Source organism: Calidris pugnax, unplaced genomic scaffold (assembly GCF_001431845.1).
Source record: "Calidris pugnax isolate Ruff unplaced genomic scaffold, ASM143184v1 scaffold217, whole genome shotgun sequence".
NCBI lineage: Eukaryota > Metazoa > Chordata > Aves > Charadriiformes > Scolopacidae > Calidris > Calidris pugnax.
In genome coordinates, this window is record NW_015090962.1 from 41,718 (window position 1) to 68,971 (window position 27,254).

At 48.8% G+C, this 27,254-nt stretch overlaps 1 protein-coding gene across 1 annotated transcript in view; it reads right to left on the reverse strand.

Annotated features, from left to right (window-relative positions):
• The window catches only part of MEGF6 (multiple EGF-like-domains 6), a gene marked incomplete at its 3' end in the record, with an annotated part of 87,963 nt that overhangs the window by 41,614 nt on the left and 19,095 nt on the right, over positions 1 to 27,254 (reverse strand). Inside the window, exon 4 of the mRNA XM_014952417.1 lies at positions 17,192 to 17,296. Within this exon, the coding sequence (XP_014807903.1) occupies positions 17,192 to 17,296 (105 nt within the window). The remainder of the gene's footprint in view (positions 1 to 17,191; positions 17,297 to 27,254) is intronic.

A 27,254-nucleotide genomic window follows, 5' to 3' on the forward strand; every position in this document is an offset into this window, starting at 1 on the left:
CCTCCAAATTCCCACTGGTGCAGCCAGGATTTTTCCCAAGAACCTTGAGAGGGACCCAGACACAGCTACAGCCAAGATGCTGCAGCTCTGCCCACATCCAACTTCTATCTCCATTGGGTTTTCCCCAAAAAACCCTCCACAAGCTTTAAAACAGTACTTTTTCCTTTTTTTTTTCTAATAGAGAAGCAACCTTTCATACAACAAAAAAATAAACAAAAGTTGCTGCATTTTGTTTGACCGAAAAAAGAATTTAAAAGAAGACGGCTATAATTTATATAGATTAAAAGCGGCTAAAAATGGGATAAAATAATTTTTTATCTAATTTCAAAGGCATAACCTTGCAGTTCTTCAATGGGAAAAGTTTTCACCCCAGTCAGAGGGTGAGGCAGGCACTTCAAGGAAATCCTGGCTCTCAAGACCAGTCTCCCAGCAGAGCAGAGAGGCTCTACCCCCTCCCTCTGGCCAGAATGAAATGGAACAGAATTACAGCTGCTGGGAAAGGGCCACAGGCAGCACCGAACCCAATTCACTCACTTCTAAGATGAAACACCATAGAATTATTTTCTAAAAATCAAGTTGCTGTAGAGCATCTTCATAAAAACAGACGTATTGGGAAAAAAGCTGTGAGATCCTGAGAATTTCTGCCATTATAACACAACCCATTTAATAAAGTTCACAGAATAATCTCCCAATCTAATAATCTAAGCATTAATAATCTGAAAATCAAGCATCTGAAAATCTAAAGGCAATAATGATCTGAAAATCAAGCATCTGAAAATCTAAAGGAAATAAGAGAATGCACCTTACCTGGTGCTCCATGTAAGCAGTTAAGCGTAGCGATGGCAGAGCTGTGCAGGTCCTGCAGACGCTTCTGCATGGCTGAATTTGGGTTGAAAGACAGTATTTTCAATCCTTTCTCTGAAAATCTGCCAAAGTGATGAGCCAGGAGCAGGCGGCGGCACAATCCCATCGGTGCTGCAGCTTTGCTCCTTCCCCACTAAACTTGCTGCAGAAGTTTGTCAGCAAACCAGGAATGACATACAAAATCCATGCTTGGTGGGGACCTTTTTTTTGTTTGTTTGTTTCTTTGATGGTTTTTTCATTTTGGTTTTGTTTCCCTTTTTTTTTTTTTTACAACTCAGCAAGCTCTGCAATTTGGCATCCAAGTATCCAGAGTTGTTCTGCCCGGGGTACGAAGCACAGGGAGGGGGCTCATCCCCCACCCCTCAATTCTTGCTGCAGAAAAACCAGTGAGGGACCCCCTGCTTCTGGTGCAGGAGGGGACTGAAGGTGGGAAAGACAAGTTGCAGAACGCAAGGGAATAGCCAGACTTGTAAAAAAGAGAAATCGTAAGGATATATTATATATTTTCCCATCTTCCAGGAGTTTCTAACCAGATTCTCATCCTTACCCACCTAACTGCATGTAAACTCAGCATCTTATCAATGGCTCAGACAGCCCCAGCCTGGCTCCCCCTGATCTACAACAACAGAGACATCGTAGAACAGCCATGACAGACAGCACCTCCGGGAAATCTCTTTTTTAAAAAATAAAAAAATAAAATAAAATGGCCCAGCCTTGCAAGAGAAGAAGTGCCTGCTGCAATCTGCCATGGTCTGCGGGGAGCAAGAAGATTATCTTCCCCAGCTCCATCGCATCCTGCAGCGCTGAGATAAAGCTGCCTCCCTGCAATGCTCATGGCTTGTCACAGGCTTTTCTGCTCGCCCAGAACGTCTCCCATCATTTTCTGTCCAAACCCACATCTCCATCACTCTGCCGGACACTTAGGCGTAATTTCTCACACACTTTTGACATATCTGCTCTTTTCTAATTTTGTGTTTATCATACTCTTTGTGTCATTAACTGCCCAGCTCTGTTGAGGGAGTCACTTCTCCCATGCTCGATAAGACATGTTGATGTAGAAAATGCACCATCGTGGATGTAAAGACTCACACACACACGTCGAGACGTACCCATGTGCACTGCCTGCTTCTCCCAGAGCTTTGGAGACTTCCAGGATAGAGGGACGAGAGATGGTTTTACCACGGTGGTGCCATCCCCACACCCTCTACGTGCAACCTTAAACCCCCTGCTCAGTGATAGCCGACCTTTCCAGAGTCACTGCAGCACCATTTTTGGCTCCTGTTAAACTTCTCACAAATATAAATCGGTAAGCTGGCCAAATAACGCTAAATCAATCTCACAGTTAGGCCTTTATCAACTTAAAGTTGCAAGAGACAGTGAGCTGACCTACGTTGACCACAAACTTTTTTAACTTGATTCCCAAACACCATGAGCTAAGGATTTGGTCTACTTCTTAAGGTATATTTTTTTTCAAAGAAGAGGAAAATTAAGCTCAAATATTTCAGCGGTTCAGTTCGGGTAAACATGCAACAGAGATGCATTTCTGCCCATCTCTTTTCTGCTCCAAGGCAAAGTAATTATCCTTTCAGTGAAACTGTGACCAGGGGCTTCCCAGACGTCTCCCTGACCTGACGGAGACTCAAAATAGTGGTTGTGACCTCTTCATCTGCCTGGGGACTGCTCCTTCCCCACTGGGGTGTGCACACACCGGCCCCACCAGCACCAGTTCCTTCTCCAGGCTCTCCTGGGGAAGGAACATCTGCAAGAGATAACGTAGAAAGTACTTCCACAGATGTAATGAGCTGTGCCCAGTGTCCTCCAGGCACCTTCCATTAAGGGATGAGACGAAGATTTTCATCAAACGTTCTTGCTCCGCTCAGAACACGGACATTTATTCCCATCCCTGTGGTACAATCCCCTCCTTCCCCATTGCAAACCCATTGCTTCAGCCCCATCACCAGAGATACCCTCCTGATCCCCTCCTTGCCCATTGCAAGCCCAGCCAGGCTTCAGCCCCATCACCAGAGATACCCTCCTTCTTCCACCCCTTCCCATGCTCCGTCACTGGTTTCTACTGGGGTCCTTGCTCAGAACCTTGTACTGCAGTGCCCAAATCATTCGCAGTTTGGGCAAGTTTCCACTTTGTCTCCCCAAGGGTCCTCAGGGGACAAAGGGGGGACGGGAAAAGCCACCAGTCGGGCTCTTTCTTTCCCAGTTCCCCCTCCCAGCAAAGTCAGAGGCAACAGCCCGACGAGCCTCAGGGAGAGTAACCCTACACTCCCAACCCCTGCCATAAAACCTCACGGACTATAAATATCTCTCCATAGTGGAGAGAATTCTTTTTTGACACACTATATAATGGATGCAATATAAAAACGCACGGCACTTGGCAGCCTTTCCAGGGCTTCCCTTCGGGAGCTCCACAAACAGGCTGCTGTTTGAGGATTTATTATTTTTTCCACTGTATGGCCACAACTCCATTTTGGGGGAAGACGGCTCTCCCGGGAAAGAACCTGTGTTCCTCTCACGGAGAAGCTGAAGAGACTTCTCTTCAAAGTTTCTAAACCTTTGGAGCAACCTCAGCTCCATGAGATCAGCGATGCCTTTGCCGAGGCCAAGCAGATGAAGGTGTGAAGGTCGGGTGTGGGTTTATCCCATTATTAATGGCTTCTTGCGGAGAAGCCCACGGCAGGGTGAAGCTGGAACAGGGTCAGAAGTGCTGAAATTTCACTGAATTTCACTGAATTTTTAGAGTTGGAAGGGACCATAGAGATCATCCAGTCCAACCCCCCTGCTGAAGCAGGATTGCCCAGAGCTTGTCAGAGCATGTTACTCAGGAGCATCCAGGTGGGGCTTGAAAATCTCCAAAGAAGGGGACTCCACACCCTCCCTGGGCAGCCTGTTCCAGGGCTCTGTCACCCTCACTGTGAAGAAATTTTTTCTCGTATTTGAGTGGAACCTCCCACGTTCCACCTTGTGCCCATTGCCCCTCGTCCTGTCACTGGGAACCACTGAAAAGAGTCTGGTTCCCTCCTCCCTCAACCCACCCTTGAGATACTTGTCAGCATTGATAAGGTCTCCCCTCAGCCTTCTCTTCTCCAGACTAAAGAGTCCCAGCTCTCTCAGTCTTTCTTCATCAGGGAGATGCTCCAATCCTTGAATCATCTTCATTGCCCTTCACTGGACTCTCTCCAGCAGTTCCCTGTCTCTCTTGAACTGGGGAGCCCAGAACTGGATGCAGGATTCCAGTTGTGGCCTCACCAGTGCAGAGCAGAGGGGGAGAATGACTTCCCTTGACCTACTGGCCACACTCTTCCCTACACAGCCTAGGATTCCGTTGGCCTCTTGGCCACAAGAGCACACTGCTTGCTCATTGTCATTTTGCTGTCTACCAGGACCCCTAGATCTTTCTCTTCAGAAGTTGTCTCCAGCAGGTCCACCCCTAACCTGTATTGGTGCCTGACATTCTTCATAATGCCCTAAAGAAGATCACAGGTCTCAGGTGGGAGGGTTATAACCAGGATGGGCAGCTCTGAGAGTCATTCTGGGCACTTTGCAGCATTTGGATCGTACGCAGCACCAACACAGAGCATCTCTCTTTTGGCCCCGACGCACAACGGGCCGTGCCCCGTCATCTTCTAAAGAACTGGAAAGCCCCTGGGAAAAAAAGAACCTTCTCCCAGTCTCTTTGTCTCCATATAATTAAGCTCAATACTACAAAGCCTCCATGGGGGGAAAGCGTTTTGTGAGGTTCTCAAGGGCTGGGGTAACATTTCTAGCAGAGGAGGGTCTATGTAAAACTATTGATTACTGATCTCATTAGTTATCTGTCACGACAACAGTTGCTCCTGTTCCCAGATGCACAATAGGTGTCAGGAGTAGGAACCTTGAAAAATAAACTGAAAAAGTAACAACAGCAAATGGCTTGGTTCTGCCATAATTGGTATTAGGCAATTAATGGTGGGATGAAACATCACATTGCTCCTGGAAACAAAAAGCAATGCTGTTTAAAGAACATTTAATGAGCACGTTTTATGTTGTCCTCAGCAAGTTTACTGCCAAGCCATACACACTTCTTTTGTCTCTAATGAAAGGGTCATCGCTACTTGCTTCTTGTTAAATTCACAAGTTAAAAAAAAAAAAAAAGGCAAAAAAAAAAAAAACCCAACAAAACAAAACCCTGACACAAATGTAATGTTTTAAACTTGAAATTCCCCTTCTCAAGAAGCAGTTGTTGAAGTTCAAAGACGTTTGCCTGGTGGAGCCCCAGCACGGGGCGGGCTGTCAGAGTTAGGGGCAACGCAAACACCTCCGTGCAGAGAGATGGAGTTCAGCCCCCGCCGCTCACAGACAGCTATTGTACAGCCCTGGTACCCGGATACTACAAATATTTGACATTCCAAAGTCTTCGCTATTAATGAGGTGAGATCCTGAGCAACCGGGAAAAACGAAGGCGGAAATAATGTGTTTGTTTGCCAGGACTATGTATTCTGCTGTGGGGGTTCAGGGCGGCTTCCCAGGCGGCAATAGAGGGGGATAACGCCTGAATCCTTTTAAACCAGGAAAACTACCTGATCTGCTGGTTCCCAAAGATCATTTTCTACATCTGTTTCTCCTCCACAATTTAAGCATCGCCCCGCTCTGCTGTCACATTAGGGAAGGTCGAAGCCAACACACTGCACACCAAAGGTGTTGTGTCTCCAACCACGGAGAGTTTCCCACAGAATGGGAACTGGGGCTACCATCTCCAAACCCTTTCCTTCCAGGAGACCAGAGTCCTTTTCCCAAATCTCAGAATCACAGAATCACAGAATTGTGGTGGAAGGGACCTCAGAGATCATCGAGTCCAACCACAAAAAAAAACCAAACAAACAAACAAACAAAAAACCCCAAAAACAAACAAACAAAACAAAAAAAACCAAACAAAAAAAACCCCACACCACCCACCACCTAAACACACAACAACAACCAAACCAAAAAAACATCACCCACCCACTCAGCAGCCCACAACAAACCAATAATCTTGGGCACTAGACCAGCCCTGAAGAAACATGTCTACACGTTTCTTAAATACCTCCAGGGATGGTGACTCCACCACCTCCCTGGGCAGCCCATTCCAATGCCTGATAACCCTTTCAGTAAAGAAATGTTTCCTAATATCTAACCTGAACTTCTCCTGTGATTTGGCTGTGGGAGCAGCACCCAGACACCCAGAGAGGTCCCAGCACCGGGCTCTCCCCTCCCTCCTGCACCACAAAGCTCCCAGTGGAAGTTCAACAAAGGAGAAAGGTGTTAACGGCAGCAGAACGTGTTCAGAAGAGTCAGTTGGTTCATTATTCTCCTTACAATGAACCTTTTCTCTAGGTTTAGAAAAAAAGAAGAAGAAAAAAAAAAAAAGACTTTACAAACCATATCAAGAAAATAATTTTTTTGAAGTATTCTGCCTGGGAAATACATGCAGGAAGGAGTGAACTTCAAAAGACTTAGAAAATGGTGCATTCACAGAACTAAATAAGCGCCCTGTGGAGATGTATCAAACAACAGCCATGAAATCTCACATACACCTCAGGCTCCTTCTGATTAAAAGCCTGTGTAAAGTATAAATATTTTTCATAACGAATTTATCCCTAACTATGCCATGATGCATTCTGTATTCATACTGTCTGCACAGCTCAATGTTCTTTTTTTAACCATTTCCTCAGTTTAAAAATGTGCATTTTTAAAGAGCGTATCCTGTTACACGAGAGACCGTAAAGTGAAAAGCCATGTCTTCTTCTCACATAAGTACAAAACCATCTCTGGCATCCTTTCCCTTAAATCCTTGGGGCTTTCTAGGGATTCATTTTACAAGTTAAATGTAGAATATAATTTTCCAGACAAGTTTATCAAGGCAAATCATAACTGAGCTTGTGCACGAATACAAATCAAAATGCACTATTTGCCTTTTCCAGGTGTGAATGGTTTGGGCTGCACGAGCCCATCACTTATCGGTTAAAGAGAAGCCTGCTAACATCTGAGCTCCCCGTAAATTGTGGGAATTCAAGCCTCCTCCTGATGAAAACACACAGCAGAGGAAGTGATGGACAATTTGCAGCTGGTAAAAAGAGGTATCCTCTAATGACAGACATCTGGCCCCCATTATTATCTCAGCATCTGCTGTGCTGAAACCCAACACGCCTCACCAAACCCAACGCTACGCTCAGGAAAGGCACAATATCCCCTGGATTCTCTTTAACAGCTTAAACTCAGCCATTCCCTTTATCCACTGCACACTCTGTCCTTAAACTGGGGAAGAGAACCCAGCATCTGACCGATCGCCTCCATTTATTAGCAAGAACCACACTATTTTGGCCCTTTGATCTCTGACGATCAGATTAGGACCATGAAGCAGCAGAACTGGCTCCCATTATCAGTGATTCAAACCAGCTCCTGCCAGAGGAGCCAAGAGCTGCTTTGGGAATGATCTACCCAGCCTTTAAGCAAGCTGCTTAAATATTTAAAAATAAATAAAATTTAAAAATCTTGATTTTAATCTGCAAACATTGGCTGTTCTAATTGTATGTTGTCATCATCCCTTGGTGTTAGCACAGCACAGCCCAGCAGCACGGTCCAGCCTCAAATCAGTGATGGGAGCCTTCAATCTCTGCCACCCACAAGACCTCTGGGAGAAGGCTGGACTGGGGGCACCCGAGAAAGGCAAACACATTTAGTAGGGGGAGGAAAAAAAACCCATCAAACTCTGCTTCCAGCACAAAACCACTGATGGCCACGGACTGTGGTCCAGCCTGCCCGAGGACGTGCGAGTCAAAAGCCATGGGTGATGACAGCCCCTCCAGGCTTCTCATCTCATGGCCTGGGGTTGATGGAAAGTAAAACAGAAATGTGTGACTCCAGAGCCCAGCTGAAGGGCAACAGCCCCTGTATCTGGCCCCTGGGTGCAGGGAAGGGGGCTCCTTGGGGTGTCTTGGCACCCCCTTGCCAGGCCGCCTGCCCTTTGGTGTGGAGCAGATCCAACCACGGGTTTATTAGCTTGGGAAGGGGCAGGAAGACAGACGGTTAATACACATTCATGGACGGCAAACTAGAACCACCTGTTGGGCTTCAAAACGGCTTTTTGGCCTGTTCCTAGAGCCCGGGGGTCTAGCAGGTGTCCCTGCAGCCGGGGGGAGATGTAAAGGGGCTGCAGAGGCCCCAGGAACATTGAATTAGGCAGAGAAATCCCATCTGCAGAGCTACACACAGCACACGTGGCCGTGTGTGCGCCCTGAGCCACGAGAAGGCAAAGCCCCATAAAATTCAGCATGTCTGGGAGGAAACCAGCCAGGCTGGGGCTGGGGAATCTCACCAGCAAGAAAGGTAAAGATAAAGGCTAGAAAAGTAAAGGTCCCCCAGTTGGGTAAATAGTCACTCCACTGCAAATCATTTCCATGTGAAGAAACTGTTAAATGCAATACGTATTTTTAAATATTAGCTAGAGGTGGTATTAATATACCGTAAACCATGTATGTACGATGATATCGTACCCTTCATCCCCACACATACATACACACAACAGTGGTAATTTAAAAGCATAACCCAGCTGTAATCACTGAAGCCAAGCCAAGCACCCGGGAAAGCTGGGGATAAAGGAGCTGGAGAGGCACAAACTCCCGGAGCTCGCTCTTTGAACCCGGTGCCACAGCCTCAGGAGGAGGAGGAGGAGGATTCCCATTTCCAGAGATACCATTTTTCCTTTGAATTTTGTAACACACCCAGCAGTATGGTGATGGTAACAAACTCCTCGGCTGGCCGGTGCCGCCCTTGATTTGTTTGGGGAGGTTGTCAGTAGGAGATTCTCCTCCTCCTCCTCCATCAAAGGATGCCGTTTGGGCTGAGGCTGCAGAGAACAGCAAGGTTCAACCCAAGTGAAAAAAAACCCTCCTTGCACAACAGCACTTGAACTTGGATCAAGGATATACTGGAAGTGCCCTCCCTTTCTCACCGAGCTCTCATTAATTACACCTCTGGAGCGGGGAATCCTTGAGCATCTTCCCAGGAAAAAAAAAAAACAAGCCCAAAAAAATAGATATTTGTAATGACTGGACGTTTCTTTGACGTTTCTTTCTTGAATTATTACACAAATCATAGTGTAGCACCGAGACCGTACAGCAAAGGAGAGGAAACAGGCTGGAATGCAACAAACGAAGCAAAAATTAAAGGGAAACCTGTGGCTGAGGCGGAGATCAGGAGTTTCAGGGGCCGTTAAAGGATATTATCACCTGCTGGAGAACACTGCTTCAAAAAGAAGTCTTGGAGAAGGCAGCACGGAATGAACAAAAAAAAAAATAAACGTTTTCTCCAACCTGTCCAAACCCAGAAATTGAAAGCGAAACACACCGATGATTTATTGCAGACTGTAGTATGTATTTAAGCATACATTAATTCTAAAAATTCCGGGAAGGTTTGCAACAAGGCTTATCTTTCCTGCTTTGGCCTTCACTCCTCATTTCCCTCACTAAACCACCGATTTTGGCTGGAACCTGTTCCCTTGTCCCTCGGCCAGAGTGGATCCCCGCACTGCTGGTCTTCACAACATCCCCAGAAACCATTGGAATAGAAGCCAAGCGTGGGCTGGCCCGTGGCTACCTGACCCGGGGGATGGCCCGTGGCTATCTGCCCTGGGGGATGGCCTCGTCCTCCCCAGAAACCACCCAAGAACTCAGCATGAATTCAGTCTACTTGGCATTCTCATATCAAATTCTTCTCATCACCAACCACACGAGGGGACCCCAGCGGCCCGTTTTCAGACTGGAATATTTGTCATTGCTTGGAAAAGAATCTGTTTTCCCACAAAAACACTCCCTGACTCACCTCCGTGCGTTCAGTCCGAGGGTTTACGAGAAGAAAATACTTAGGGTAGACCACATAGCTCTCAAAGAAAAGGAACTCTCCTCAACTTTGCGAGTTGCTGGGGTTTCGCAAACCCAACCTCCCCCTTTTTAATTGGTCCCAGCTGGCTGCAAGCGGTGGTGGAAGCCCTTGCAGGGGGATTAGAGCGGGGCCAACACTTCACCATGGCACTGGTGCTGTAATAATTAGGGAGGTGATCACAGGAGGTGCTGAGGAGTTTCTGCCCCGGCTACAGGGAAAACACACATCGCTTTGAAGGTGGCACCAAGGACTTCACGTGACTTGGCCCGAGGTACAGATCCCTCAAAGTGTAGATTTGGTCATCTCCAGATGGCACAATAGGCAGTTTCCTTCCAAGCTTTTCTCACCCCTGACAGATCTTAATGTGAGGAGCAGGAAAGCTCTATGTGGAAATTTCAAACAGTGTCAGTGATAGGATTCCTCTCTCGTTTATTTGCCAACACCTAAGCAGAGGGCTGCAACTCATCTAAAGGACCTGAGCCACGAGCTTTCTGTCACCCAATATAATCGCCTCTTTTAAATGATAATGAAATCCTTAATTCTTGAGTTGGACCCAAGGAAAGCTTGAAAAGAACAAAGAAAGCCATATTTCGAATACACTAAAGCCTCTAAAGATTTTAGTCTCTTAAACTAACAGCTCTTTTTCACCCATTATCATGTTTCTTCAAACAGATGTGTCAGTAATACTTTTGCCCCTGCATGTGCTCCATCCCTCCCTGACAAAGCTGGACAGCTTTAAGCGTGACAGAGTGTGTCCAAAAGGCCATGAGCTACTCCAGGTACCCTTTAGAAACCCAAATTGTATGAGTTCTGAAGTTATTCACAGAGTAACTGCCCTACATTTCCATCCAGGTCTGTGGAACGGAGGGAGCTGGTGATGAACACCACAATGTGTATCTTGGTGAAGGATGCAGGACCCCAGAATTCCCTATGGATGGAATTGCAAGGAGATTTGCTCCACAAGTACAACCCCAGCTGTTCCCCCACCTTCAGTACGTTTTCCCTTTTCTTCAAAACTCACTTCACAAAAGACTTTTTATTTTCTTTTTTTTTTCTTTTTTTTTCTTTTCCTTTTCCTTTTTCTTTTTTTTTTTTTTTTAATTGAGTAAGTCCCTACACAGCCTTGGCTTGTTTCCTCTCGCTAGCATTTTCAAAGAGCTCAGCACTACCTGTTTGCCAGCTATTAAATACCTAACGTTTGGCTGATGGACAAGCAGATAGCGCCGGCCGAAGCCCAGCTCAGCACAAGCCGCCCTTGTTCCACTGCCTTCCTGAGCCAAAACCAGAGAAAATCCTGCAGACAGAGCATGGCAGCGCCGGGGGGGCTGGCAGAAACCCCCCCCGGGCTCGTACCCTTCTCCCCTCCCCACCACAAGGCCAAACCTTTGAATGAGGGGGCTTGTTTATAAATAAAAGCGTTGGGACTTCTTGGCTGCTGGAGAAGTGCTCTGCTTAATTTAGCCCTGGTGTTATTAACAGTGGATTCTCTCCAATGAGCTGACAGCTGAAGAACAATCGCTGCTCTTTAATCCCACCAAACGGATTTTAAATCGGCCCTGTGAACTGTAAACCCATGAAACATCGCACACAATATCTTGCTACTGTCATTCTGAAATTGGCACCGGGGTCCCCTTGGAGCAGGGAAGTCACCCGAGTCCAAGCAAGCGTTCCCGCACGTGCGCACTCTCCGGTGGCTTCCCATCTCGGAGAGAGGCATCTGGATCCTGGGCCAGGAAGAGCCCACAACATGAGTTCCTTTGCTTCCGAAGACAAAACCTTTCCCATTTTTACTTCAATGCTCGGAGTTCCCCTGCAAGTCCCCCTTTGGGAACCCCCTCCAGCAAACCCCTCTCTCCCAGCCCTCCATCCCCAAAAGGCTTCCAACTGAACAGCCCGGCCAGATTAGCAAGAGAAATAGGGTCATTAGTCAATCAAACAACACTGAGGGCATGTCAAATGCTTGTGCAAATGAGGGCAGCGCTATAGAAGAAAGAGACAATAATGGTCTCCCCAAGCGTTGACAAAGCCATTTCAGCTGGCCTTGCAAAAGCAGACACTAATCACGGCCCCCCTCGCTTACAGTTGACCTCTCCTTTGTGCAAAGTTAAAGAAGATTGGGTCTGGTCGGTCCTTCAAAACGCAGCCGGGCTAATTAGGAAGGGTCCCCCATCCCTACAGCGCAGCAAAGTTCCCACACAAGAACCAACCTCCCCCCCAAAAAGCCGGGGTGTCGTTGAAACCATCCACTCGGCCGGGAGGTTTTTGGGTGAGCCAGCAGCTGATTGATGCTGCGGGATGCAAATAAAAAAAGCCTTTGTGGTCTCCATCCCACTTGGATGGCCCTGCCCCAACGCGGGACCCCCGGTGTGCAGGGTCTGGGTGCCACCAGAGCCGCGTTCACCAACTCCGGACCTACAAGTGTGGGGTGGTGGGAGGATGCCAGGGCAAGCTCAGAGCATTGCCCAGGCTCCCTGACACCCCCAGCCCGGCACAGAAAGGTCATTTACATCCAGGCTGAAAGAAGGGAGCTCCTGCAGAGAGTCTCAGCCCAGACCCAAACCTCAGACAACTCCATTTAGGACCCTTTCATCTACCAGACGTGGGAGATGACAAAGGGGTTGGGGCTGGGGACAACCCAGCTGCTTCCTCAGCCCAGAAACAGCCTCCGCAGTCACTACAACGTTGTTCAGCTCAACCTTGTCCTCCGTTTTTCTGCTCCACATTGGAAAGAATCTGTGGTAGGGCAACAAAGATGATTAAGGGATTGGAGCATCTCCCTGATGAGGAAAGGCTGAGAGAGCTGGGACTCTTCAGCCTGGAGAAGAGAAGGCTGAGGGGAGACCCCATTGATGCTGACAAGGATCTATAGGGTGGGTTGAGGGAGGATGGAGCCGGACTCTTTTCAGTGGTTCCCAGTGACAGGATGAGGGGCAACGGGCACAAGCTGGAACATGGGAAGCTCTACTCAAATCTGAGGAAGAACTTCTTTGGGGTGAGGGTGGCAGAGCCCTGGAAGAGGTTGCCCAGGGAGGGTGTGGAGTCCCCTTCTCTGGAGATCTCCAAGCCCCGCCTGGATGCTCCTGAGTGATGTGCCCTGCTTTGGCAGGGGAGTTGGACTGGATGGTCTCTAGAAGGTCCCTTCCAACTCCAACAATTCCATGATTCCGTAAATCTCTCCACTTGACGGCATCAAAAAGCCACCGAGATGCAAGAGAAAAGGCGTTGAAACCCAGAGGGGGAAGCAGGACGTACTGCAGACCTTCCTGCCAGAGCTCCCGCAGCCCCACGGAGGGGTCCTGCCTTGGGAGCGGGATGAGTTAAGGCAGATGGAGAGTGCCCAAATATTATCACTTGGAGGGCAGGAAGGACAGCATCTCACCCCCGGCAGCCACCCCCATCGGGTACCGCCGGTTTTCCAGCCAGGGTAAACACGGGGTCGCGGCGGCTCTCGGCCGGCCAGGGAAAATATCCCGTGCTGAAAGGTATGATAGGAGTCTGGCCAGCAGAGAGGGCGTCCTGCCTTTAAAATAAACACGTCTGTATTTCTTTCCAGAAAAGAAAAAGTGATAGCACTAAGATCAGACACAGAGATTTCTGGAAGACCAACGACCCCACGGAATATCGCTGTGGAGCAGCTTCACTCACTCCGAGTTATTTTCATGTTGTTTTCATCAAAACAGCCTCATCAGAAGCCCCCGGACCACGCTGGGATTCATCCTAGGTAGGCACTACACAGCTCCATTTTGGGAAACTATTTCTCAAGGTTTCATCATCTCAAATACCAGAAGAGCTTCTTTTGTAGGTGACAGGTGAGGAAAAAAAATGATTCACTCATTAACCATTACATGTCTTTCCCCAAAGCTCTCCACTCTGATGCAGCCTCCAGCCTCCCATCCCATCCTTAAAATCCATCCCAGCTGCTGGCTGACCAGCACAGAAGTTAACCACGCCGAGAACATCTAACAGTGAAAGAGAAGATCAGAATCCAGACAATTAGGCTTCTAACAGAAACTTGTCCAAAAAAGTATTTACCAGGAAAAAAAACCATTACAGTAGTCAATAAAAAATTAGGATGAGTGTGTGGCTGGGATCTTCCCGTATCCTCAGTCAGCACATTCTCTGTGGCAAGGACCGTGGCTTTTGGAAAATGCTGTGAATAATGAAAAGCATGATGAGACAGACAAAAAAAATAATGAATCAATTCTCGAGGTAGGGCTAACAGAGCATTTCCATTGGGCTTTTTGAGTTTTTCAGGAGCAACATCTGTTTAACCAGTGGGATGGAAAGAAACGTTAGAATGAAACTGTCCCAAAACATCACTGAGGATACAAGCTGGAATCCGTCACGTTAGGTTTGCCTAACAAGGGCTTCCAAAGGTCCATCCCCTTCCTTCCAGCCCTTGGAGTCCCCAAACAGCCCCGTCCAGAGGGATTTGCTGGGGGAAGCAGGAGAAGGTGGCTTTGGGATGGTTACGGACAACAGCGACCATCGTCGGGGCAGAAGGGGGTGTCAGGGGTTACTTCTGCCCCGAGCACGAAACGTAAATCACTGGGGAATGAAAATAATTTGAGATTGCAAAAGCAAAGGAACGCTCCCGAGTAGGCTGGGCTGTTTGAAAAGGCAACAGCACAATTAACACTTTATACACTGAGGTGAAGTGGCACCGAGAACGATTTATCCACCTGATTTCACGTCCTTCCCTATGGCTTGTAATTAGCTCACTCCAAAATAACGAGTTTGGGTCAGTTCCTTCCTTTAATTTCAGGTGCAGAGCTGTAACTCCTGTCTCCTCAGCCACCCCCCTGTGCTGCAACGCTGCTGCCTGGAGCAAAGCTCTGGAGAACATGGGGGGTGAGGATCCCACCACAGAGATTGGGAATTTCACACATCCATTCAAAATTGGACGGGCGCACTAGAGATGAGAGCATCAGATAAGGACCTTCACTGAGCAGCCACTAGGGACATATTTAGAGTAAAGACATTTTAAAGGTGCAAAATAAAGGCCAGAAATTCAGTAAGTTTCAAAAGCTCTTTGTTATTATTATTTTTTTTTAATCTAGTTTTGCAGTTGGGTTCTTTGCCTCTTGCTTTCCAAATGGAGGCACGTATTGGAACTTCACCACTGAGGTCAAATATCTCGAGAGAACAGTTCAACAGCCAACTCGCTTGGAATTTAAAAGAATTAAAGCAAAATTCAAAATTGCCTAGGAATGCAAGTGACAACCACAGCGTACTCACCCCAGGCTCTGTTAACTGGCCTGTTAATTGGATATTTTTTTTAAAACTCAATTTATCACATCCAAAAGGCTAAACCATCGTCCTACTTTACATGATTGCCCAAACTGCAACTATTGGAGGTTCCCCCACACCTCACTTTTAGCCAAGAACTATAATTTTCCAATTTCTTTGACAAACATTTTTCAGCCCAACCATTTAAGACGTAAAGCACCGACTTCGGGTCCCTCATCCAAGGCAGGAGGTAAGGTCAGTGCAACTACAGATGTATTTTTTTCCCCCTCCAAAACCAGCCAGCCATTTCCCTTTTAAAAAAAAAAATATTTGGGGGTCTCAGAAATGTGCGCTTTATTTTCAAAGCTGCAACCAATTACAGTTGTGGGAATTGCTAAACATTTCCAAATGGGAAAGTGCTTTTTACCTCTCAGGTTCTGCTCAGGAAGATGCCTGACCTTTATTTTATAAATATGTATGAGAGAAGCTTATGCCAAAAAAAAAAATACAGGGACAATTTCTATTTCCTAGAAAGCCCTGTAACGTGCAAACACAAACCCAAGCAGCAGCGCAGGGTCTCCAAAAATTAGCCTTGCTCTAACCCTGGAGGGGTCAAAGGATGGGAGGAAGGCAGGATTTTGAGTTCTGGGTTTAAGCTGCAGTTTTGGAGAGTCACAGGGGGGGAAATTAATTGGAGTCACATTACTACTGTGTCCGCAGCACGGCTAGTTCAGAAAAATAAAGCAAAAAAGCAAATAAACTGAAGTTAATTCTTCTACTAAGCAGCATCCTCTTCACCTTAAAACGTGGAATTTCAGCCGTTAGCATTAAAGCAGCCTCAGAGGTCTGAGAGACCAGCGGATTTAAGCCAAATTGCTCCACTTCTGGGGTTGGGGGGGGTTGTGCCTCGTGTCGGAGGGGTCCATCCCACCTCTGCCCTGGATGATGCCCAGGCTCCACTGAGATAGTTTGGCCAATTGTGGCCAAAAGGAGCCCAAAGTAGCCCTGGTTTGGATGCCCTGCAGCATGATCTGTGTGCCTGGGCTCCTTTCTTCTTTTTACCAAGGAAATGGCTTCGTTTGCCCAATTGAGAGCTTGTGTGGCACCAGCACACGGGGCAGGGGACTCAGCCAAAACACACAAACCAGTGTCCCAGTCCTGCCCAAGGGAAGCCTCTGACTGTAACAAACACCCAGGGAAGCCTCTGACTGTAACAAACACAGCTCTAATTCCCATTAATGATGCATATTAAAGAGCAAGAGAGGAACAAATACAGCCTGAAGTCAGCAGCATCGAGGAGGTGTTTGGCCAATCTGACAGCTAGAAACTTTTCTTTAAAGGCGTTACCTAAATGCGACTTAAGGGCCTTTTAAGCACTTCTAAATTGGCTCTTGTAACAGCAATTAAAGTTCCTTGAAACAGATGCACCATGAAAAATGCCACTGAGCCGGGTGGCTCAGCAGCCACAGCCCGTATCCTCTAATGATAATTCGAGTAATTGTTACTGCCCTGCACCTCGCAGAATCAGAGGGCAGAAAAGGGACAGTCGTTCCTCTCTACACCCAGAACAAGGCACATTTTTTCTCTCCCTACACCCACTGGGAGAACCATCCCAGCTCTGAGCAGTCGTGTGCTCCGGGCGATCGGCTTCCCGAATCAGAACATCTCTGAATGGCCCGACACAGGAAACTCAATAACCTCCCAGAGAGAATCTGGATATTGCAGGAAGGTTAATTAAATCAAGCTTAGCAGCCCCCAAAAATAAAGCCTTGGCCAAAGATATAACTGATCCAGCTCGTTCAGACCTCAGCTCTTTCCCCTCACTGCCGCGCTCCGTGGGCCGTGACCCCGGGGTTTCTTTGTTTGACCCAACTTTAATCAGCTTCCTTCTCCAATTCCAGCAAATCCCCAGGAATAAGGGCCATTGTACAGTACGGAGCTACATTTCAGAGCAAGTCACGATAAAGCGTTTCCTTTCCAAACATCCCAAGTTCCCCAAACATTAGAAACAATGGCCAAAAGAGTAGAGAGCGGATTAGCGGAGTTTTGCAGATAAAACAACGGCTAGGATTAAAAAATAATAATAATAATAAAAAATAACCACAACAAAACACTGGGGCATCCCTCGCTCTTTATCCTCCTGGCTTCCGACTCAAAATTAAAGGGTGAATTTGAGCAAATTTCTTACCGTACTGACAGCGAGGTCCTTGGAAACCGGAGGGGCAATGGCAGAGCTGCGACCGTCCCCCTGCGCAGGTCCCACCGTTGAGGCACAGCCCGTGGCCACAGGCAGCTGTAAGGAGGAAGGAGAGAATCATTCCCGAGGGCACAGGCTAATTCCACCCACTAATAAATAGGATGGATTCCCCCAGGAGTTATAAAACCAGAGTTGAGCCATTTTGGAAAGGCGGCTCTTTTTTGGTGGGCAAGGCGACACCCAAACATACCCAAAAGTCTCCCCAAATTTCAGCTAGGCTATAAAATACCTTAAGCAATGCCTGAGGGGCCAAAATTCGCAAGGAAACATCAGCAGAGCTGCAGGGGCGCTGATGAAATAATACTTTTCCAGCCCACAAGTGGGTAAAATAGAAAATGACTCTCGCAGAATCCTAGATCTTGGGGCAACAAAGATAAGGTGGGTTTTTTTTGGGAAATGGGAGGCATCTTTCATGGGGCCAAGCACTGGGAGCTGCTTTGCACCTCTCTGCTGGGCTCTCCTGGAGAGCTGGCTGCCCCAGCACGGGTCACCTTCCGGATGGGCGAGAGGGTGAAATAGAGCTAAACTGTACGTGAGCCCGAGCAGCCCCGATGCTCTGTTCTCACCAAGTGGAGTGTAAAATGTACACAGAGGCAGAGAATGCTCAATTAGGCTTCTGAAATCCACCTTTTCAAACCCTCTAAATAAAACCACAAACAAGGATAGGGTTGTGGGTTTTTGGTTTGGTTTTTTTTTTTTCCAGTGAAACGTAATGTTTTTCACAACTCGTGAAACGCAGCCAATATTTTATATTTCCCATTAGGAAACGCTCATCTCAGAAGGAGAAATGCTGTTAGCAAGTGATGCTGACGTGTGTGCTGGGCTTTGTCAGAGTGTAAGGATGCAGAGCAAACACCAATCTCCCTCTCTAAGTCCATTTAAAGATTCAGACAATGACATTTTCTCTCTATTCGCTGATCTGGACAGAGCTGTGTTGCCAGCCAATTCCTCTTTTCTTTCTTTTTCCTGCATTTCCTCTCCCTCCCTCCCCGTCCTTTTCGCTTTCATTGAACAAACTGTAACAAAACCCAAGAAAAATGGGATTGAGTATGAATACACCTCACAAAGGCTGTGGGAAAGCAGTTAATGGGGAGCAAAAAGAGCATCACCCAGTGTCGGGTGTCACCCCCATGGTGTTGGGATGTCGAGGTGCTGGTCCAGCAGCTCCCCCCAACCTGCCCCAAGCCCGGGCTGGGTTATGGACCCTGAGAAGTGATGGGATGGAGGCACCAGAGCTTGTGCATCTTGGACAGGAACGTGCTGCAACTGCCACCAGCGGCACCGTCACCTGCCTCAAGAGCCCTCGAGTCCTGTTGATCCAAGCTGATGGGTCCAGGGAAGGTAATTATTTCAAGCTGATGAAGTTACACAAGGCAGAGCTGGCGATCCTGGAGCTGTTGGCTCAGAAAGGCAGATTCACTAGAAGGTGCACAGAATGGGGACAAGCAGGAAAAAGCCAACAGAGCCAAGTGGGGCTCACGCTGGGACCTACTGGAGATGGTGACCCAGGCTGCTGCCCACACCGTCCCGGCTGGAACCACTCGCCAGGAGAATAAGTGAACCATCACCCTGCAAACACACACTGTGTCCTCGGGGAGATGCCAAGTCTCCTCTGCTGAAGCAAACAGGAGATTTTCCCTTGGCTTTAGTAGAAGAAATTAGGGGGGAAAATGAGCGCAATGCTTTTCTGCTGCTAAGAGAGTCAGGGGTTATTCCAGTCCCAAGGCACACGTGGGGCTAGAGGAGCTGGTGTAGGTTGGTCACAAGCCACCAGTGACCCCACTCCAGCCCCACGGCCAGGATTTGCCCCGGGAAGGTGCCACTGGCTTTGCTGACACAGCAGAGGAACATACAGCAGTTCATAGAATCATAGAATCATTCAGGTTCGGAAGGTGCCTCTGGCTTTGCTGACACAGCAGAGGAACACACAGCAGTTCATAGAATCATTCAGGTTGGAAGAGACCCTTGGGATCATTGAGTCCAACCACCTACCCTACTCTACAAAGTCCTCCCCTACACCATGTCCCTCAGCACTGCATCTAAATGGCCCTTAAACACAGCCAGGGATGGGGACTCAACCACCTCCCTGGGCAGCCTGTTCCAATGCCCGACCACTCTTTCTGTGAAAAATTCCTTCCTAATGTTCAGTCTAATGTCCTTCAGTCCTAATGTTCAGTTCTTCACACTCCAGAAAAGCACCTTCCAGAGCGACACCAGAACTGGCCACCCCTCCAACCTTCAGCAGCCACACTGCAAGCCAGCGGGCTGCCCGGGTGTGGGCAAAGAATGTTTTCAAGGATTTCACTTTGTAAAGAAAAAAGTGACATTTTTGACCAATTTCAACGTCACGCCATGTCTGCAGCTCCTCAGGCTGAATCCACATCAACCAGGAAAACAGAGCAGCAGCATCTCCTGCATTGGTGTTATCTGGGCTAACGAGTGCAGACAGACCAAATGAACGAATAAAGAAGTAAAAGCTCATGGAAAAGCCATATTTTTTTCTTCTCTAAAGCTGCAAGGCTGCCAGTTCTGCATCTTTAAGGAAAAAGCTGGAGAATTAAAAACATCATCTCCAGCCTGGGAAGTGACTGTCACCTACTCAGTGGGGTTCAGCGAGGTCCCCAGGCCAGTGGAGAAGTCCCCAGCCAGAAGGTTCCAGACCCTGCTCAACTTAAGGAAAAAGCTGGAGAATTAAACACATCTGCAGGCTGGGAAGCGACTGTCACCTACTCAGTGGGGTTCAGCGAGGTCCCCAGGCCAGTGGAGATGTCCCCAGCCAGAAGGTTCCAGACCCTGCTCAAGGCCAGTGATGAAACAGCACCTTTGCTGTTACCAACTGAACATACACAGCCTGGGATTTAACTACAAACCTACCCCTGATACGGAACCACCTGAAAACAATGGTTTTTTGAACAGCTCTCCCTGGGCAGAGGTTTCCCCAAGCACCGTCTCGGTAACTTTTCCCTCCTCTTTGCAAGTTGGGAGCCCCCTGGTTTCTCTTCCCCTTCCAGCTAAAGCTGTCACTAATTAGTAACAGAAAAAAAAAGCAGGTCTGTGATTACACATTTCATTTTGTGTCATTATAAGAGGGGAGGAAAGGCACCCCGTGCAGGCTTCACAAACCACTCCAGATACTTGGCACAGAGCAGTGGGTGCCTTATTCCAAAACACCAATTGTGCATTCAAAACACAAAACAGAAAAGGAATTGCAGATGGAAACAGTGCAAGGAAGCGTTTGCATTTTTGCAACATTGGCAGGACATTTTGTGCACACAAGAAGATAAATCTGCATCGTTATCAATGCATTTCCAGAGCTAATTTGGAACGTTAAGACATACGCACAAGATCAAAGATGGGGAAAGCAAGTGGTACCTGCACAGAGGGAACCCAAAGCTCGTGTCCTCGCAGCTCCCAACGCTGAAAGGTTTAATCTGCTGCACAAAGCCCATCCACAGCTTGCCTGAAGCTGCCTGGAATTCTCAAATACTCTGCCTCCTCACCACTGTTTGGACAGCCACCTTGTTTTGGGGCTCAGGGAAAGCCCAGTGACTGGGTCAAACCCCAAGGTTGGCCAACCCCTGGGCACTAGACTGTCAGGTATTCACACAATTCTTACCACAATGCAATCAGTTACAACCTCCTCTACGTGGGCATCTAACAATCACATTACTAAGCTTCCCACTATTCTACCATTGAATCCTCCACAGACCAAGCACTGGCTCTGGTTTTTCCTGCAGGAACACAATTGACTTCCTCATTGCCCCCTTGTGCTAAATCCTGATGCTGCCTCACACAACACTTTCTCCCCGGGCTGTGGCGTTTAGGGAGGTTTTGTGAAGGTTTAGATGAATATGACGTTCTACAAATTTGCACGTTTGCCATTAAAAGACACTCTCTTCCTAGAAAAAGCCACGTATCTACTCTAAGGATATTTGCTCTGTCTCTTCTTTCCCAACACAAGGGTCGGAGCCCGGGTCCAGGCTGGGGAGGTGGGAGCTCTGACCCAGCTCCACTCGCCCACCCAAGTGAGAACTTCTTCCAAGTCTCCTTCTCACCAATCACCCACCTCCCCACACTTTGCACCTTAGATGCGCCAGAGCTGAAATACTTAAGCCTCAGCCTTGGCTCTTTTAAGGACCTGGTGATTTTTCTCATCCACCCCTCTCAAAAAGAGATTCTTTAGTAGCACAAAGGCAGCATTGAGAGCCAAATAATCATCTACCCAAATTAATGAAACAGTGATGAAACGCTTCAAAAAGCCAGTTATCGTCTCATCTAATGTTTTAGTCGCTTTTCATTGCCACGGGTCCGTGGGGACCGTGGTGGTCCCCTATCAATCCCGTGCTGGTCTGCTGGTGTGGAACACTGGAAGCTGGGAAACCCTTCCATCCCCAGCACCTCGCTGGGCTGAGCGATGCCCGGGATCACAAACACTTCCCTCGAGCATCCTCCTGCCTGGAAAAGCAGGAAGAGCTCCTGGTAGCCAGCATTTTGCTGCAAATCCCATCCCCAGGTGCGTGCCAAGATTTTCTAGGGCTGCAGCCTTAGTTTTGCTAGCTCTGGTCCTGCGAGACGGGCTGTCTTCTGCTTCCTCCCTCCTCTCCTTCGGGCTTCTATTAGATGGAATAGACTGAGAGGCCAAACCGTATAATAAGGCAGTTTGGTTTTCCCCGAATCTTTCACCTTAATCACCAAAAACCCAGCCTTTAGACGGGGTCCCAGGGAAGCTCACCCTGCCTGCCTGACGCCCTCTTCGCCGGCAGCGCTGGGCTCCGCGAGCCCCCGGAGCACAACAATGGAAAATATTAGGAGCAATTGCAGCGACACAAATCAGGGATTAGGAGATAGGGGTGTTGTTCTTGGCTGTGTCCCAGATTCCCTGAATGACCCGGACAATTCCCTGCTCTGTGCTTCGGGTTGGCACATAGAGAGTGGAAACCATAATAACCTACTTCCCAGCCCGGTGGGGTTGGGGGGTCGGCGCCTCTCCCTCCCCTGCGCTTCCCAAGCCTTCTGCAAACCCGCTCCTAATTCAGGGCGACATAACTCAATGCAATGGAAATTCGGGAAAAAGGGTAACGACGCTGCTCTGGGAAACGGGAAAGAAAGGGCAAACTGGGGAAAGCATCGCCGTCTTCTGCTGGAAAGGCTGGGCAATAGTTTTCCACGAGGGTTTAGCAAAGCAGGGTCTTGGGGAAGCGAGAGGCAAGACTGATTTAAAAGGGAGAGTGATGGAGAAGAGCATTTCTCCTGCAGCACAGGGGGCTCGGCGAAGCACAGAGCTTCTGCCACCCTCTGCGTGGATGATGGATGGTCTCCCAGGGCAGTGCCCGGTGGAAGGTTTGAAGGGCAACAAAGCTGGTGAGGGGTCTGGAGCACAAGTCTGATGAGGAGAGGCTGAGGGAGCTGGGGTTATTCAGCCTGGAGAAGAGGAGGCTGAGGGGAGACCTTCTTGCTCTCTCCAACTCCCTGAAAGGAGGGTGTAGAGAGGTGGGGGTCAGTCTCTTCTCCCAAGTCACAGGCGACAGGACGAGAGGAAATGGCCTCAAGTTGCACCAGGGGAGGTTCAGGCTGGATATTAGGAAAAATTTTTTCACTGAAAGGATTATCAGCCATTGGAATGGGCTGCCCAGGGAGGTGGTTGAGGCCCCATCCCTGGAGGTGTTCAAAAGAGGGGTTGATGTACTGCTGGGAGATAGGGTTTAGCGATGGTGATGCTCCTTGTTTGTTGTGTGGGTGTCTATTTTTGTCAGTTAGGTTGACGGTTGGACAAGATGATCTTGAAGGTCCCTTCCAACCTAGAAGATTCTGTGATTCTGTGAAGCTCAACCAGCACCAGGGCTCCATCCCAGGCGAGAGGTTCACAAGTTCAGTCAGAGCCTTTCAGCTGAGAAAACAATGAGCCCCCAGGAGCCAAGAGGAGATGTGCAAAGGAAAGTCAGCCTGGTAGGGAAATTAAACTGTTAACCCAGCACGCTTCCTGCCCAGCCTTCCACCTCCTATCGCAAATAACAGAGCAACTCCTCCAGCCCCTGCCTGGCCCTGCACCCTGCCCGTGGGCTCTGGGGTGATGGAACCACTTGCCCAAGCCCAGCCCCACTCTGGTCTCACCCTGCTCCCTGGGTGATACCCTAAAGCTGAGCAGAGTTGACAGGACAGAAACGCGGTTCAGGGCAGGGGAATTCACTCTGGAGCCTTCTAATAGGCCATTTGTGACTAGTAAAAATTTCTCTTTTAACGAGGTGATTAAGATTCAGCTGCTCCCTGCTCAGCCCTTGGGGATGCTCGGAGGGGGTTTTCATCCTGTCTCAGACTGATTCTTCCTCCTACCCGCTCACCAAACGAACAGTAATTTTTGCTCTACCTGAGCTAAAAATCAGAGCAAAGCGTGATCCTAACGTGGGTTGGATGGAAACTTGAGATGAAGACAACCAGGAGCAGTGACCGAAGCTTTAGACCAGCAGTTCCAGGAATGAGCTGTTCCATGTCCTTGATCCAGCTCATTAACAATTAGTTTGGGTATTTCCATCCCACTCCAGCAGATCCAGGCTCCCTGCCTGGCTGCAGTCCCAGGTCTCCTCCCCTCGCTGCTCTTCCAGCCTGAGCCCCAGCACCTCCTGCACAGTTCTCAGGCAACATTGCAACCACGAGCAGGTCACCACGTACTAAATCTTCCAGTAACAGTCTCCTCTTTAGCCTCTTCCATATTTCTTGCTCCCCTCAGTGCCTTTGCACCTCATTGTGCCATTTCGGAGGGTGGCAGGGGCCGCCCCAAGGACACAGAGGGGATGTCTGGGGCTGAGCTCCAGCTCCTCCACACAGACCAAGAGCTACAGACTCAGTGGGACTTGGCTTTTCAACATCTCGAGCTGAAAGTTGAGCCCATGGGGATTACCAGACACGCAGGCCCCTTCTCCTAATCAGCAAAGGGCATTAACCGCGTTATTGAGCCCATGTGGAATTTAAGTAGCATCTCAGAGGCCACTTGAAACTGAGAAGCTTAGTCTGAAAGTCAATCTATCAGTAGCCAGGCAGGGAAAGGACCTGATGCCACGCTAAAAATGCAAAGGGTGTCTTGACTTCTGACCTTTTTCCTCCCCAAACGGGACTGGGCGGATGAAAGCTCCGAGGCAGAGGGCAATGGAAAGGCAAAAAGCCCTCACGCTTCTGCTCCCAGCAGAAGAGAGGGGACAAAAAGCAGGGATGCTGCCAGGGCACCGGGCACCCTGCCCTTCCGAGGCGAGATGCCACAGCCGGGGGGTGTTGTGAGGAAGCACAGCCACACGGCTGGGTCGGAGAGGAACAAAGAAATAATGTTCTCTCAGACGCGCCAGATCTCTGTGGAGCCATCAGTCTTCAGACCATTTGGCTTCAGCGCTGCTTTACAGGGTATTTCTATGAATTTTCCATCCCTTTCCAAGCTCCTGGCTCCCAGCAGAGCCCACGCACCCCGAGTCCCCAAGCACCGTCCCTTGTCTCACCTGTAACTGCTCAGACAAAGAAGCACCGTTCCTTGTCTCACCTGTAACTGCTCAGACAAAGCACTTGTTGGGAAAAGTTTGTTTCCTATAGTCACCAACCTCAGCAAATAAGGGGGACACTGGGGACAGGGGCTGCAACGGGGCAAACTCCCCGCTTCCAGACACCAGAGAGCCCAAAACATCTCGACTGAACTGGTCCCAACACCGTGCTGGGGCCCCGTGTCACCGCGACTGAGCGTTCCTGTGGGATGTCAGAGGGTATCTCGCCATCAAACAAGGGGAAAGCAGGAGGCCTTGGCTGGCTCCACACAGCTCTGCCACGGCGAAAATTTCCCTAATAAAACATCAGAGGGGTTGAGGGTTTTTTGATATTTTTAAGGCAAAGTGGCGGGCAGCGCAGCATCAGGAGCAGCGAGCGTGGTGGTGAAGGGATGCCAACCTCCAAGGGAAAGCAAGATAAAGTGTCCTTAATGGAGTGTTTTCCACCCCACAGTGTCCAACAACCCCAATTAAACTGTCAGCAGCGATGGCCTTACCCACCTTTGCGCTCCTGGAGCCCCATGGGTGATCTCTGAAGATGAATAAGAAGGGCCACAAATCCCCTTGATGTATTTTCAGGCTGGATATTAGGAAAAAATTTTTCAATGAAAGGGTTCTCAGCCATTGGAATGGGCTGCCCAGGGAGGTGGTTGAGGCCCCATCCCTGGAGGTGTTCAAAAGAGGGGTTGATGTAGTGCTGGGAGGTCTGGTTTAGTGATGATGCTCCTTGTTTGTTGTGGGGGTGTCTATTTTTGTCAGTTAGGTTGACGGTTGAACAAGATTATCTTGAAGGTCCCTTCCAACCTAGAAGATTCTGTGATTCTGTGATTTTTGGCACCGTTTCGTGGCCCCCAGCAGAGCCTGGGGGGGGAAGGCAGGCTGGCTGGCCATCGCTGGGCATGCACCAGAAGATGCTCTGCCACACGCCGTGCCCTGGCTGCCTTCCCCTGCCTCGGCAGCTCTCATTTAATATTTACTGACTCCTTTCCCTGCCAGCCCTTCCTACACCCTCTCCTGCTCCAGAAGAACACGCTCGTCCTTCGGTCCAGGCCACCAGCAGGAAAAGTCATCACACCCTTGGCAAACCAGAAGCTGGGAGCTGCTCAGGACAGAGGGTTTGGTTCCACAGACAGCAGAAGGGTTCCCAGGATGGTCTGTGGAATGGGGCAAAAAAGTCCCAGCTCAGGGAGCAGCCACCCCATGGGCTGCCCCAGTTCCAGCCTAGGAAAGTGGTTTTAAGCCAGCCACAGCCCTCCCTGGAGCAGCACGTATCTCTCATCCCAGATGCTCACCAGCCAAAGGTCACATCCCGTCCCAAATCCCCACCAACACCCCAGCAGAAATTTCTGCTGAGTTTCTGGAGCTGCTGTCATTCTGCTTCTGCAGAGAGCACTGTCTGGCTGTCCCCAGGAGCTGTTTAAAAAGAGACCAAAACCCCACAAGCTGCCTATCACAGGAGTATTATTTCGGATGCTCGGGGTTGGCCAAACCCAGAGATGCTGCAGGGACCGAGCAGAGGCAGGAGGGGCCATTAAACCAGCGCTGACCCATGGCACAGGGTCCATCACTGGTCTCCATCCACACCCTGGTGTCCCTCCTGCTAAAATACCCCTCAACCAGCCCTGTCACCCCCTCTCAGCCCTTAAAATACAAAGGTTAATGGACGGAAGCAAGGGACAAGCGAGGACTTTGTAACCTGCTCTTCAGCTTACGCTCCAGCTGCAAAACATCTTCAGAGCTTTCCTACCCTTGGGAATGACACAGCAACCCCTGAACAAGACCCATTCAGCAGCAAGTCTGAAATTAATAGGGAAAGCCAAAGTATTTTTGTCTCCAAAAGAGCTGGGTCTCCCTCTCTTTTCATCGCAGAGCGACTCTGCAGCGAGCACCCAGTGAGGAGCATCGCCCAGCCCTGGGGATGGGTGAGGATGAGGATGATGAGGAGGTAAGAGCGTGCCTCGAGCAGCTCTTATTTCCTTCTCTCAGCTTCCTTCCTGGATGGAATTACTCACTTCCTCGGCAGGAAAAATCATTACAGAACCTGCTCCTCTGAGTTCATCCGAGGTTATTCTCCGCTTGCCAGCAGCGGGTTCTGAGGCCCCCACGGAGTTTCCTGCTCTCCCGTGTTGCAGGAGTTTGAACAGGAAGGATAAAGACTGGTTGCCAGACACACCTTTTTTTTTTTTTTTTTTTTTTTTTTTTCAGTATCTTTTTAATGGAAATGAGTCTTGAAGTATATTTGGCATCATCTTGGCACGCTGGAGCTAAATACAGGGACTGTCTTCCTTTTATGGTGTTGGTTATTTCTAATTTTATTTTCACTTGGAAAGGGGTGATTTAGTGAGCCTTCGTTACAGATGTGTCAGAGTGGACGTTGCAAGCTCTGTGAGTTCTGTGTTCACCTTTTAAATAACACAGCCCTGAATGAATCTGTTGACAGAAGCCGAGCAATTTAAAAATACATTTGAAAGAAT